General features: G+C 40.0%; 2 protein-coding genes across 5 annotated transcripts in view; one reads left to right on the top strand and one right to left on the bottom strand.

Annotated features, from left to right (window-relative positions):
• LOC128942722 (poly(rC)-binding protein 3-like) overlaps positions 1-6,018 on the top strand; it is a 495,488-nt gene extending 489,470 nt beyond the window's left edge. For all 3 annotated transcript variants that reach the window (XM_054285365.1, XM_054285364.1, XM_054285361.1), the window contains one exon: positions 5,137-6,018. In XM_054285365.1, coding sequence (XP_054141340.1) covers positions 5,137-5,201 — 65 coding nt within the window. In that variant the 3' untranslated portion in view covers positions 5,202-6,018. The remainder of the gene's footprint in view (positions 1-5,136) is intronic.
• ZNF830 (zinc finger protein 830) lies at positions 1,438-13,715 on the bottom strand. Of its 2 annotated transcripts, XR_008483635.1 has the most exons (11): positions 13,594-13,715; positions 13,402-13,501; positions 12,242-12,362; positions 11,634-11,667; positions 10,253-10,464; positions 9,803-9,893; positions 9,072-9,135; positions 6,024-6,104; positions 4,642-4,718; positions 1,992-2,915; positions 1,438-1,898 (listed from the first exon to the last, which is right to left on the bottom strand). XR_008483635.1 is itself a non-coding variant. In XM_054285366.1 (10 exons), the coding sequence occupies exons 1-10, from the start codon at positions 13,713-13,715 to the stop codon at positions 2,732-2,734; spliced, it is 1,086 nt and encodes a 361-aa protein (XP_054141341.1). In that variant the 3' UTR covers positions 1,438-2,731. The 2 variants fall into 2 exon arrangements, 1 of the variants encoding a protein (XP_054141341.1); XM_054285366.1 differs by having other exon boundaries at positions 1,438-2,915.
• Between the last annotated feature and the right edge of the window lie 400 nt (positions 13,716-14,115).

The raw sequence follows: 14,115 nt of genomic DNA, 5'->3' as shown, positions 1-14,115 counted from the left end.
ATTGTTTTCTAAAACTGAAGACATGTTTAAGATTACAAATAAATTATCCCAATGTTTTTCTAAGATATAGGAGATTATTTCCCTTAATAAATTAGCCTGACTACTAAATGAGGTTAGGATACTTCTCTCTTATAGCCATGCTACTTTCATTGCTAAAAAGCAGGATGATTTCTTGCCCTCTTGACATGACAGCACATGCACAGTCAGTGGTCACAAGGGACAAAGACACTCCCATTATCTTCACAAAGCTCTCTAAAAGCTTTGTTTCAAATGCTGAAGAAAGGTAGTGTTGTATGCAGTAAGGTGTAAAAAAACTCAAATAAAACTGTTTGGAGATCTGTGAGATTCCTCCAAGGAAAGGAGCACCAACTCCTAAACAAAACACAACCAAGAGGGATGGATGCTGTCACTTCCCCAGCAATGCACACGCCCCCTGGCTGGTCCATGTTTCCCTTTCAGCAAGTTATGCAAGGAGAACAAATTAGAATGATGAGTGATCTGGTGTTTATTCCTGCCATCTTCTCCTAATAACAATGGGGTGCACTGGTTTGGATTTGAATGTTCAAGATCCTGCACTGTAACTAAACTCACTGCCTTTAGCTTCTTACCCCAAGATACCTCTAAAGATGAAGGCAACTGGACTAAAACAGATGAACTGTTTTAATGCTCAGTTAACTTCCTACTCATCCACAACTGAAACCATGATTCACAGATTTCTGTGCAAGACGAAAGTAAAATTACGGAAAAATGTGCAAAAAGGAAGTGTAATTTACAGACTCAGAGATTAGCATTTTTATACTGTCAAAACATGCATGTCCATGATGTTCAGTGTAACCTGACATTCATTACATCTGTTTCTCTGAAATTAAGCCAAATGCAGAGTGGTTCTGAAGTTTAAGTGTTAACAAGCTTGTGTGCTTCGGTGAGTGGGGTCAATGAAAAGCAAAGAACAAAAGAACAATCAGGAACTTAGCTTAGCTTTTCTCAGAGAGAAATTGAGGGACTGTGCTTTGGTTTGTTTTGAAAAAGACTGTCCTGTTAATACTGCACCACCCTCTCAGCTGCAAGTTCTCTTTACAGGGATAAATGGATCTAGAGATCTTTCAGTGCAGCATGACAGGCACCTTAGACATTGATGTTCCAATGTTTCATGTATACAAAGACATTTTATTTCAGTTTTGGTCCAACAGAGTTTTCTCCAACTTGTCCAAAGATTCATTATTTATTTCAATATTCTCTGAACACTCATTCTGTATTTCAGTACTCTCTGAATGTTGCTATCTCAGTGACAGTCCTAATTCATGTAAGACTTCAGTGTCACATCAAACATTTCAGCAGCAACAGCTACTCACAATTCCTCTTTCTAACAGTTGTAAGCCAGCACATGCGAGCAGGAAAGTGTGGATGCAATAAAACACTAGGGAGCATTGCCTGAATTTTGACAGCTTTATAAATAGAAAGAGCTGAACCTAAGGATCACAAAAATTGGGAGTGATAAAAAAGCATCTCACTATAAGGATAGGGCTTCTGCCATATCAGATATTTCCCCCAAAACAGGCAAATCAAACATCTAAGTTTTGTTCTAATCTTTATTGCTTGGTTGATAATAATCTCTGAGGCAAGGAACTGGAATGCTTTCATAAGAGCAAAGCTTGTTTTTTCCCTTTAAAATCTCACTAGTTTTAAATCTAGAGTATTTTAAAGAAAGGTTAACCTGTTCTTAACAACTTTACTTTTTGATATCAATCAAGCCACACGTCCCTCTTATTTTCAAAAAGTCATCAGTAAATCTGAAGTATTTGAAGATTCACAAAATTAAAAAAAGACACTTACCAAAGGTAGTTCTGCATTCCATGTCCCAGTCTCGTCAAGTTTGTTGGTTCTTGATTTTACCTAATCTGTGTTTATCAGAACAGAATCAATTTTAGATGCTTTCTGTGCCTAAAATAGCATTTTAAGAAAATTTCCAGTATTTGCAATTATTATTTTACCTCCTCAGTTTCCAGTGCAGTACCTTCCTCTCAGGCATTTTGTCACCCTTTCATTAAGTGATGCAGATATGTAACCACTGCCTTCTCATCCCTCTGGTTCAAGAAGTGTGACATATGCTACATGATGGCTGCACTAAGCAAAACAGGAGACCATAAAGAAAAATATCCAGCAATGCTATGGCACATTACAGGCTATACACTGTGGAGAAGCTGTAGCTCAGCCTTTCTGAGCTTAGTCCTTATATACACAGAGAAACTGTAACAGACCCTAAAAAAAAGTACATATTTTATTGGGAGCTGGGGCAATGGACAGAAGGCCACCTACAAATTTTAAGAAAACATAAATGAATAGTATTTCCCTTTCCCTAAACCCTCAATCTGGGAAAAATCTGTAGACTATGTACTTCTATAGACAATAAGCCAACTCTCAAAATTACCAAACTGAGCTAATGCTTCCAAAATCCTAGAGATTCTTTATAGATTAATTAATCCCACTAAAATACTTCTGGTAGGAAACCAGTCATTTTAATAGGAAAGGTGCATCCAGTATTGTAAAACATTTGCAATATACAGTTTTTACAACAAGTAATACACTACTGTAGATCTACAAAAATTTTTTTAATAAGCTTGGTTCTTTAGCTTACGATCCTCTTTAAATAAATATTTAACAAAAGAATCTCCCTTCTAACAATGGAACCAAGACCACAGATAAAAAGAGTGTCAACCACATTGCAAAAATGCTACAACAAAGCCCCTTTCACCCTCCAGTCTTGTGACAGCAAATCCTGCAGTTCTTCTTCATCTTCACTCCCAACATCCTCCTCCTCTTTCTCTTGTGCTGCTTTTAATCTCATGGCTTCCTTTAACTTCTCCTTTATCTCGTCCTGGCGGTTCCGCAAAAGCTCCACACGGCGGTAGCACTCACTGTAGGAAAGTGAAACACTGTTAACATCTGGGGCCTTTCCAAGTAATGGCATCACCTCCAGTGCCGGATTTTGCTTCTATAACTTTGGATAAAGAAGCTTTACAGCTTCCCAACAGTGAAAAAGAAATAAGCTTTCAAGATGCTAGTGCACCTTCTCAGTATTCTCCAAGTGAAAACAGACTGAGGAGAGGCTTGGTCAATTCTCTAGCAGTGAGACCTGATCCAAATACTTAACAACTGCAATACAGTCACAGACCATTTTTCAAAAAGCACAGAACCAATATCCACTTCCACACAAAAAGGAACGCCATTCTTTGCTCCATTTATGGTTTTCAAGAGGGAAAGATGTGACATCAGTTATCAATTTTGACAATCTAGTGGTGGCATCTCTGAAAATAAAAAAAGCAGTACAAAGTGTTCAGATTCTTTATCTGCTTCCTCTCTGCTGTAACAGAACATTTTAAGTAAACACAATCCAAAAGTTTCAGGTTACTATTCACTTTAAAAGTTCTGTCCTTGAATTGTGTTTTATAACCATTCTAGCCACTTCAAATAGGATTTTTTTTGAAAATGCCAAGTAGTACCAGCCTGATTTAAATTCTCCTTTGCCCCTTTCATTCTTATTTGCTCGGAAGGGTCAACATGGAGGAGTTACTGCCTGGATCCTGTCTCCCCTGGCATATTACCAATATGATTCTTACACAGCTGAAGATTTGAAGGCCAAGGAACTTATTCCATTTTCAACTTAATTTGAAATGGCCTGCATTTGAATACACTCAGAAGTCAAACGTTACAAAACGTCTTTAAAAATGTGTTTGGAACTTTTATTTTGGGGAAAAATAATTACAGTTAAAACTTGAAGTATTCTACAAATTTCTGCATTTGTTTCTATGTACTTACAACAGCCTTAGTTAGTGAGAAAAATAAGTCCTTAAAGAGAGGCAATTTAGCTCAAGCCCTCTTCAGAATTACACTAACATTGTTAAAAGGCATTCCTGTAATAGCAAAGTTCAGTTTGAACCTAATGCTGTTGTTACCATACACTGATTATGTGCAGCATGTAAATCTGCCCAGAGGGTTGAAGTGAAATTTCTAGTGCCTTTCTTTATGAGTTGCTACCATTGCCATTATCACTGTTAATATCAGTGTGTTGAGCTACAGGAAAATGGTAACAAACTGTTCCACTGAGCTGTATTTCAGGTTGCTTGAGTTTAAACCAATGCCCATCCAACCACCACACTCCCCATTTCAGCTAAACAAATACAAACAAACTGCTTCATGTAATGAAGTGCATCACTCCACAAAACCTTAAACTTCTACTAGAATTAAAGAGGGTTTTCCACAGCACAGGACATTTTCAGTACAGGAAATGTTCCTTTAAAATGTTCACATATATTCTACATCAATCAAAACTCCCAGGGAAATACAAATTAAGACATTAAGCCACCTGACAGGGGAAGAGGGACAGTTTGTTCCAAGAATTTGCCTTGTGTACCTTCAGTGATTCCAGTGCATTCTCTCTTTGGAGAAAGTTACAAAACTTTGTGTCAAAATCCATGTCTTTATTAGGTATCATTCTGCAATTTGAGAGAGTCTGTCCTTCAAATACTCAGATGATTAATGAAAGGTAGTATCGCAGATTAGAAGCGTTTTTATCACTCCAGTCAAAGAGCAATCCATTACTGCTAGAGGACAGAGAATTTGAGGAAAAATTGATCTACTTACATCTGCTCATCAATTTCTCCAATCTGGCGATCTAGTCGTCCCTCCTCATCATCTTCTGCCACTATTGCTTCTGAAATCTAAACCAGAAAAGCACTGAGAAAATTCACCTTCATCCTGAATTCCACTTCCACTCCTTTACAATGTCTGTGTCCTCCCCTGCTCCCCTCCACCTGAAGTTAGTGTCAATCTCCTCTATGTATATTCCCATCTTTAAAAGGGCAAATACAGAAAAAAAATGGTCTGGTTTAATTTGACGTGGAAATGCTTTTTCTTAAAATCAAAAGAATTTTGGCTGCTTTGGGGTTACTCTTTAGAAATTTTTAATACTCTATGATTTGAAACTGAGCATAAGCAAACGACACATACCCACAGTCTGAGGCTGAAACAAGAGCTCTATCCCAGTGCTTGGGACTTAAATACACACCACTTATTGAACATACTGTTTAAATATTCCCACTGGATCCCGAAGTGTTTCTAACCTGTTATTTTTTTCAGCATATACTTTCTCAAATCTGAATGTCTGGGAGATGCTATGCAATCAATGGTCCACGCATAACTGAGAAGATTCCTCCTAAGCTGAAGAATTATCTGAATGGCTTATGCTAGCAAAATGTATCCACCACTGCTTTTGTATGAACATTTGCTCTGTTTATAGTGCTGACTGCTTTAAAATGAGCAATGAAACATTTTTCTGCACCACCTTCTCAGCAGTTGACATATGAGTAACTATTTACAAATAAAATAATTAAAAGGATAGCAAATATTCTAGGGGAAGACTGAGAACACAGGTAATCTTTAAATTGTACAGAAGGGCAGATAAACACTTGCTGCAGGAAGACTTTCCATGCAATGGTAAACAGTAAAAAATTGAAGTACAGAAAAACTGGCCAATTTCCGTGTCTCAAAACTCTTTTGTCACCTTCCCAGATTTTGGAGTTCCTTTCCAGTGCATTTAAATTAAACATGAAATCCAGGTTACCTACACTTTATAGATACTTTTCTAAAAAGACAGACAAATGGGTAGTGTTTTTAACAGTATGAATATAGAGCTAAAGAAGAGCCCACAGTTGTGTCCTGTTTGAATACAGGACACTGATCTGAGGTATATGCTAGCTAAACAGTATTTAAATAAAATACAGTGTAACAAATGTAACTAGATACATATGACTGGATCTTCATTAAAAGTTCTCATCTTAATTTCATTTAAGTGGAAAATACAAAGAACCCTTTGCTCATTTATAAAGTGCATTTAACCACACACTGCATTGAAACAACCAGCTGACAAATGCAGATGTCAGCCATTCTGCAGAGCTGCATGAAACTGTTGTTTTCCTTATTGTGTATAGTATTTAGAATCAATAAATATAGATTCCATTACTTACTGTGTTGACCTGTCGCATTGCCTTTTGAAATTCATCCCATTCTTTGTCCATCTGATCCTTTGGAGCATCAACTTTTCTCACCTAAAGAACATGAAAATTTATAAATTAACAATTTAAGTCTAATGACTCTTTGGGGCACTGTAAAAAAAAAACAGGAGAAATATGAAAAATTATGCTGTGTTATCAGAGAAGTCTGGTTGATGTATTTCAGTTTAAGTAATGGATATGAGTGAGAGAGTGCAGCTGCACAGTGGTTTTGGAAGAAAAATCTGACTCTGCTCCTGGATTAATCAACATCCATGACTGCAGCTTTAAAGAATAAATATTGATTAAAAGTGGCTGGTGTGGAATGTCTGGAGTAACAGAAGTGAGTTTGATGGTCTGCCATTTCACTGTGTCAGGTGATAACTATTGAATTCTTCTGTAAGCTGCCTGTACAATTGCATACAGTAGCCATTTCAAGCCAAAAAGCAGTGAATTGTTTGCCTTTGGCACAACATAAAATATCAAACCTTTCAGTCACTAGTCTGCTGGTGTTAAATAGCCTGACTATTTCAAATCTAGTCTAATTTTGTTGGCTAACAGAAGAAACCATACAGCTACAAACCAATTTTAATGACATGCAAAGCTTTTTATTTTGTGGTAGATGGCATTTAGAGATGAAGTCTGAAAAAACAGTCGTGGTAAGAATGTGTTTAAGATCTACAGCCAAGGTAATCAAAGCCAGATTGTGCTTTTAATGCAAATAAATAAACAAGGTAGTCTACCTGTGTAATTGAAACCTACACCATTCAGGACTGGAAGATGTGGCATATAATGTATTTTAGAGGACAGATTATGCCTGACTCAGGACTGGGTAGAAATTATATAGCTAGGAGAACTAAGCAGTTTGAACATAATAAGTCATGACACCATCTTTTTGCATTAGTTTTATTTTCCCTTTATTCATTCTGCTCTTTTGGTGACATGTCAGTCATCACCTTAGTAAAGACAACAGTTTGGTGTGTTTTGTTCCTGAGTGATTATACAAAATCAAGTAGTATGAATTAAGTTTATAGAATAAATTAGAAGCTTCCAAGCAAACTCATACTGGGAAGTAATAGTCATCATTTCATTTTTCTGTTCTGTTATTATTTCTATCATATGTGTATGTACTGTGTTATTATGCATTGTGGTTGTCTTTTGTAATTCATAATTATTTGTATTTCTTACAATAAATTTAAACACTAAAGTTATTATTTTTCTTGAAATATTTATCTAACCCAGAATTTATATGCTCTACAAGTACCTGATGCAAATAACAAGCATTTTTCACACCCACAATCTCCCTTTCCAACACCCAGTTAATTCTTAAAATAATTATTTTGTGTATGATTCCAACACAGAACCACTGTAGCCACCTCAACATAAGTGATGTCACAAACATTTTCCTCCCTCTGAGTATTAGTTACACTCAGAAAGGGCTCATTAAAGGAAGAGCCTCTCCAAGCAATTCAATGGAACAAGTAATCACTTGTAAATTTATCAGTGGAGGCAATAACCAGAACAAAGGTCACTAACCAGTGTCCTCACAGATAAAAGCAGATTCTCCTTTCCTGCTAGGCCTTCCTGCATTCCCTACTTACGATGAAACTAAGTATTTGAAAAATTTACTACTTCAATTAGACAAAAACACAAACAAAACAAAAAAACCCGCAAAAAAACAGCCAAAGGATGGCTTTTTCAGCTACATATTTCAATATTCAAAATATCATTATTCAAAACTATTCACATATAGCAACACCTGGGCATGAGTAGTGCCAAAAGAGTCTTGCCAGAGCAAATAAAACACCTAAGCTTGTTAGCTGGGCCAGTGGGACTAAATGAAGATGAAGGAGCATTATTCGGAAGGTCTCCAAATTAGATGTCATGGCTTGGCCTCACAATGCCATTTAAACACACCAGCAGCCTTCCACTGTGTGAACAAGAAAATGTACTCAAAGAAAATAAAAAAGACTTAGGCCTACAGCACTGTATTTCAAAAGAAAGCAAGAAAGCCATCAAATCTGTGGCAAATTTGACAAAATGAAACAAAAAAAGGTTTGTATTTCAAATACCAGTGTTTTATTTTGGTCATCGTTTGGCACCAGGCAAGCTGAAGGAAGTATGAATGTTTTGGATTTCAAGATTTTTTGTTGAGGGGGGTTTTTGAGAAAGTTTGAGAATTTGAAGGTGAATAGCCACATTTCTTTTCTGAGCATCATAAAACCCCCAGGTGGTAAAAGACAAGAGGGCTGAAGACCAGGTTCACTCTTGTGGTGTAACCAGCACTAGAGATGACAGAGTGTGCCACATGGAGCTGCTTTCACTCCAACAGGATGCACCCCATCAGTCTCACAGTGACTCAACACTTTTCAGCAGGATCTCACAAAGGACATTCAAGAACTATTATATCCCCAATTCCAAAGCAAAACTGAATGTACAAATTAAGTCAACTGCTTTTCCTGGGATGACTCACAGAAATAAAGGTACATTGTCCAAATGTCAGTTCAGTATTCCAACCAACAAATGACATTTCTTTAAGAGTCACAGAGGAACCATAATCAAAAATATTTTCCAAGAGATGGCTTTAACAAGCTCTTCCTGCCCACCTCCATCCCTTTTCATGTTTTCTCATTCACACAGAATGAACATTTAAAGCTGCACCAGGGGAGGGTCAGACTGGGGAGTAGGAAGAAGCATTTCTTACCCAGAGGGTGGGCAAACACTGGAACAGCCTTCCTGGAGAGGTGGCCAATGCCCCAAGCCTGTCAGTGCTTAAAAGGCATTTGGACAGAGCCCTTAGGAACGAGTTTTAGCTTCTGTTCAGCCCTGAAGTTTTCAGGCAGTTGGACTAGATTATTATTATAGGTCACTTCCAACTGAAATAGTTTATTCTAATCTAAATAGTTCAATCATTTTGTTACATTCCAGTATGACTGATTACCTGGAAAAGCATCCTTACTACTCAGCAAATCATTACAACTGGCAGAAATAAATCCAGTAGCATAAAACAAGGAGATCACTTACTTTTGCATCCACTTCAGGATCATCAAAGAAACCTTCTGGCAAAGCTTCAGCAGTGTTTTCTTTTCTGAAACATTTGATTACTATTAGCCCAAGTTAACACTTTACAATCTGCTTCATTGCAGAGTTAAAAATAGTCAAAAATGAAATTCATAATCCTTTGTGTAAGTATGCAGAAACACAGCAGGTTTTTTTAGTCATTAGTTTTTTTTATCTACAGCCATCAAAACCTCCTCGTTCAGCTTGATCCTTCCTTGCTTTGAAGGAACTGCACAGAAAGGTTTAAATCTCACTGTTAAAACAAGAACTGTAGCTTATGCTTCTTAAACTGTTCTTTCCAGTGTGCTGAACACCCAAACACTGTAACAGCACAGCTGCTACTTCTGAAAGACTACAGCACAGTCTGAAGGAGTGCTCAGGTGAGCTGAACCATTACCACACAACAAGCACTTTCCTTTAAACAGGAAAGCAGTGGTTGCATGAAGCTCCCACAGTACCCTGTGTTAAAATTTGCAAGAGATGTCAAACAGACTCTGTATGACATTGCTCCCTCTCTTCTCCTGTCCCTAGGGTGCAAGATACCTGTCTGAAATAATGCCTGAGGCTCACATATATACAAACTATTCTGAATGCAACATAACAATAAGTTCTAAGGGATCACAGTCTCTATTTCCTGGAAGACAAATGTTTGCTTACAATTGCTAAGACTATCAATATTTGATTTGACTTCTTACCTTTCAATTACCTTCTCATGTATCTCTGCTTTCTGTATGGATCCTGAATGGGAAACTATAGGAGCAGCTGGAGTTTTGGTGTCAAAAAAGTCTATAGGAAAGAACAGAAGTCTATGACAAAAAGAACAGCTGTTCAGGCATTTTCTAAAATTCCTACTACACAGGAATTTCAGTTGGTACCTTACTGAATCAAGGGAAGAACAGACAGATGTTACTTCCCTTGGCAGCCTCAAACAACTAGAACATAAAATCAATGAGCAATCACCACACAATAACACGAGATTCTTTGCTAGTTTATCTCTACTTCCAGTATTACACACCCTCACCATCACCTAATGCAATAATTAGAAAAATAAAAACCTTTCATCATCAGTTACATCACAGCTTCTCCTTACAGAGAATTACTATTAATTACTAAGAATTACTGATTACTATTTCAGTCAGCATTACCTGCAGGCAGAGAATTAGCTATGACTTCTTGAGTTGGAGGTGGAATTTCAGTTTTACGCACAACAGAAGATTTGCTTGCTTGTTCTTGCTCCTCCTCTTCTTCATCATCGTCGTCATCGTAATTCCCTGACAACAAACTGGGACCTGGGCCCTTGGAAAGCTGTACACTGGCACTGTCTGGCTGTGCTTCATCAAAAAAATCTGCTGGCAGCCTGGTAAAGAGCCCACAACACAACTGTCAGAAACGTCACAGCAGCAACTCCAGCCCAGGCCCTGTGTGAGAGCCTGAGCAACGCCCTGAATGGCACAGGTGCCAACACAGCCACTGTCTGAAGGCAGCACACGCCTGGGGCTCTCATTTAAAGTTCCCCAGAAATGCCCAGGTTAATTCTAAAAATATATTTTAGATCCATTTTTCCATTTGCATATTCACATTATTAAAAATAACCCGTAACAAATTGGAATAGTGGTTAAAGTAATTCTTTTTCCACCTACTAAGTAATTTGCTACTTATTTTGGGTACCTAGTGCTGTCCAGGACTGCAATTTAGAACAGCGACACAGGCTCAGCAATGAGAAAACACAGATTTGCTGGAGTAGCTGCAGCCTGCAAGCCAAACATTTTTCACCTTATATTTTAAACTAATTATATCAACGAGTTCAAAAATGGACAAACCTCTCAAGTGTTAATTTTGCACACAAACTCAAATTCCTTCAAGGAAACAGCAAGTGGTACCTATGAAAGGCAGTAATTTATCCTGTGAAGTGCAGAGGAGACCCACAAGTGTCACCTGACATCTGCCCACCCTGCAAAGATGTCTGAATACCATCAGAAACTTTTAGGAGCAGTTGAGATGCTTAACCCAACCCCCTGAAGTCAAATACAGCCCTATATTTGTACAAGTTCAACTGCTGCATATGCACCTACATGAATTCTAGGTGACAAAAACCATCCTAATGAAGATCTGTCACTTGTTAGTAGTTTTTGTTAATAAATGTCATTGAATTATACATTGAAAATTTGTCTTAATTTCAGACTGACGCCTCTTCTTTAGGATGTCAGCATTATTAGAATACATGCTACAATCTGGTTATGTTCAAGCTGTGTAATAGCACCACGTGTCAATCCTTTAAAGTCTGTCAGTGACAGTAAAATAATTCCTGTTTTCTCAGGGCATCTTAAGAGTTGATAAAATTATCTCCACACAGGAAGATGCTGCCACGTTCAGGACTATACAACTGTGCTAGGGAACAGGCAGAAGCAGGGATCTGCTGACTCTCTGAACCTTTGCCCTTGTACAGAAAGCAGAGACAAGAAAGAGCTGGATAAGAATGCAGCCATTGTTAGAAAAAATTCCTAGGTAATAACAAGATCTACTTACCCTGATGAAGACGTGTGTGGCTTTTCATCTGTACCTGTACAACAGCCAAGAGAACTTCTTAAAATCCATGCTTTTAAAAGAAACATCCCTAAGGCTTCTATGACAGCACCAAGTCCCCAAATGCATACATATTTAACATATATATTTACATGTCTGGTAGCACCAAGGGAACAAATTAACTGTCTTTCCTTTGGCAAGAACTTTGGTGCATGGTTTGAGGAAACCCAGTGACTTGATTCCACTGAAAAGGAGTAACACCACTTCTGGGCAAGTGCTCCTACTGCTTAATTTACACTGCTTCTCGATCTATCTGGGCCAAGCCCACAGTTCCATGACCTAATTTAACCCAGTAACACAGGAGAAAACCAGGTAAACTTCCAAAAGTGCTGTTTTCTCCTGACACAGAACTCACAGAGAAAGAGTAAGCAAACTTTTTCCCTTTTCAGCAGCAATGGGCTGACATTAACTGAACAGTCTGGTGTATTCATTAACTGTTCATTTACTCAACAGTCTGGTGTATTCATGCTCATTTCCACAAGAACAAAACAAACCAAAAACCATCAAGATGTAAAATGGACGGATTCTGGCAAGCATTTCCCTCTCATTACCTTTTACTCTCTTTAGGTCTGTATTTTCTGTCTCAACTGTTTTTCTCTTGACAGGATGAGAGGATGTGCCAGCAGCTGAGCCAGTGGCCGTCTGCTTTGTGCCTTTTAATTCTGCAACTCTCTGTAAAGAAATAAAAATTTGGGGCACGTTACTAGCAGTAACTTCTGGATTGCAGCTTAAAATACAGAATGAGCTTTTACAACAGTCATCAAAGTGAGCTGATACCTTTTTAGAACAGTATCACTGAAATAGACACCCCAGGTACCAAAACAAAGACCAGTGTTTCTGTCAGCCTCTGGAATGATGTGACATGGAGGAAGAGGAACAGACATTCACACAAGGGAGGCTGTACCAGTAGAAAAGACAGAGCAGTGACACTGACAGCAGTAATGCACTGGAGAAAAGAGTAGGAAAGCTGGATTTATTCTAAAGTCCTGGAATATTAAGTGTTTTTAAATAAAAACATGACATTTTAACATCATGAAAGATGTCACTCTGCTTTGCCACAGTCATCTCATCTGAATGCAGGCAATGAACCCCCTCAGTTCCTTTGGTCTTTTCCTGAGTACTTGTAAAATTAAACACAGTCTTTCAGTTTTTGCTAAGAAGTAGCAGCAGAACTTAAAAGGATTAAAAAAAAATTGGACCGCATCCAAGTTACAAACTCCCTGACTTGCTTCACAAGTTCTTTATCTTTACTACTGAATTACAAAGAGGAAAAAAAAAAAGTGCATTTTCTTAACCCCGCATAAGCTGTCACTGGACAGCTCACAGATCCCCGAGCAAGCCCGGGGAGGCGGAGGGGATGGGTCCAAGTCCGAGCTGCAAACAAGTGACAGCCCAATGCTGTCGCTACGGTGGGAACTGCTTCACCGGAGGAGCGGAACCCTGAAGGACACGGGACCCCCTTTCTAGGGGCTGCCTTTACTACCCCCGCCCGGGCTTTAAGAGAACAGAGGCCAGACGGAACAGCCAGGCTGGTTCCCCCCCTCATCCCGGCGGGCTCCCCGCCGCTCCCGCTGCCGCACCGAGCCCGGAGCACCGAACCGCAGACCCCGTTCCGGCGGCGCGGCCTCTCCCCAGCGCCTCCCCCTCCCAAGCGCTGTCCCGGCGCTTCCCAACCGCAAAGCCCGGCCGAGACCCTCCGCAGCGCCCTCACCTCCCGGTGCTGCTTGCCCAGGACGTGGGTCTGCCACAGCAGCTCGCTCTTCACGGGCGCGTTGCACAGGGAGCAGCTCAGGTGCCCCAGGCTGTTGTACGTGCCGGCCGCGTTAAGGGAAGCACCGAGCGGGGCGCGGACCCCCTCCCGCCACCCATCCCTCCCAGCCGAGCTCTAGGGTGCGCAGGATATTTGGCGAAGGGCGAGTCGATGCGCTTCTTGCCGGCGTTCTGGCGCTGCTTCTCCCTCATGAGGCGCCGCAGCTCCTCCTGCCGCACCTGCTTCCGCCCCGCGCCCGCCCCGGCCGCCGCCATCTTCCCCCGGCGCAAGGGCGGGGCCGGCGCGCCCCGTGACGCTACCGGGAGCGCCGGGAAGGGAGGGGCGGGAAGGGATCCGTGTCCTTTCTCGGGATGTTCTTTCGTGTGTTACTAAAGAACATAGTGGATGTTCTTTAGTGGATGTTCTTTATTTAAGCCTTTAGAGCACCAACAGAGCTCCACGGACACAGCAGTCCAGCTGTGGGACACGGCTCTGAATAAGCTGCCTGAAACGTACCCCACCCCTCACGCCAAACCACCCAGATAAGTAAAAAATAATAAACATTGCATCCCATACGTCCAGATCCAGAAAAAACAGAATCACGGGGTGGTCGGGTTGGAAGGCATCACAGTGGGTCATCTGGTCCAACCTGCCTGGCACAGGACTGTGTCCAGA

Source organism: Melozone crissalis, unplaced genomic scaffold (genome assembly GCF_028551555.1).
Source record: "Melozone crissalis strain CALT ecotype California unplaced genomic scaffold, PUWL_Pcris_2 ptg000042l_1, whole genome shotgun sequence".
In the NCBI taxonomy this organism is placed as follows: Eukaryota; Metazoa; Chordata; class Aves; order Passeriformes; family Passerellidae; genus Melozone; species Melozone crissalis.
Note: the sequence above shows the minus strand (reverse complement) of the source record. Positions and strands in the feature narration are given on the sequence as shown.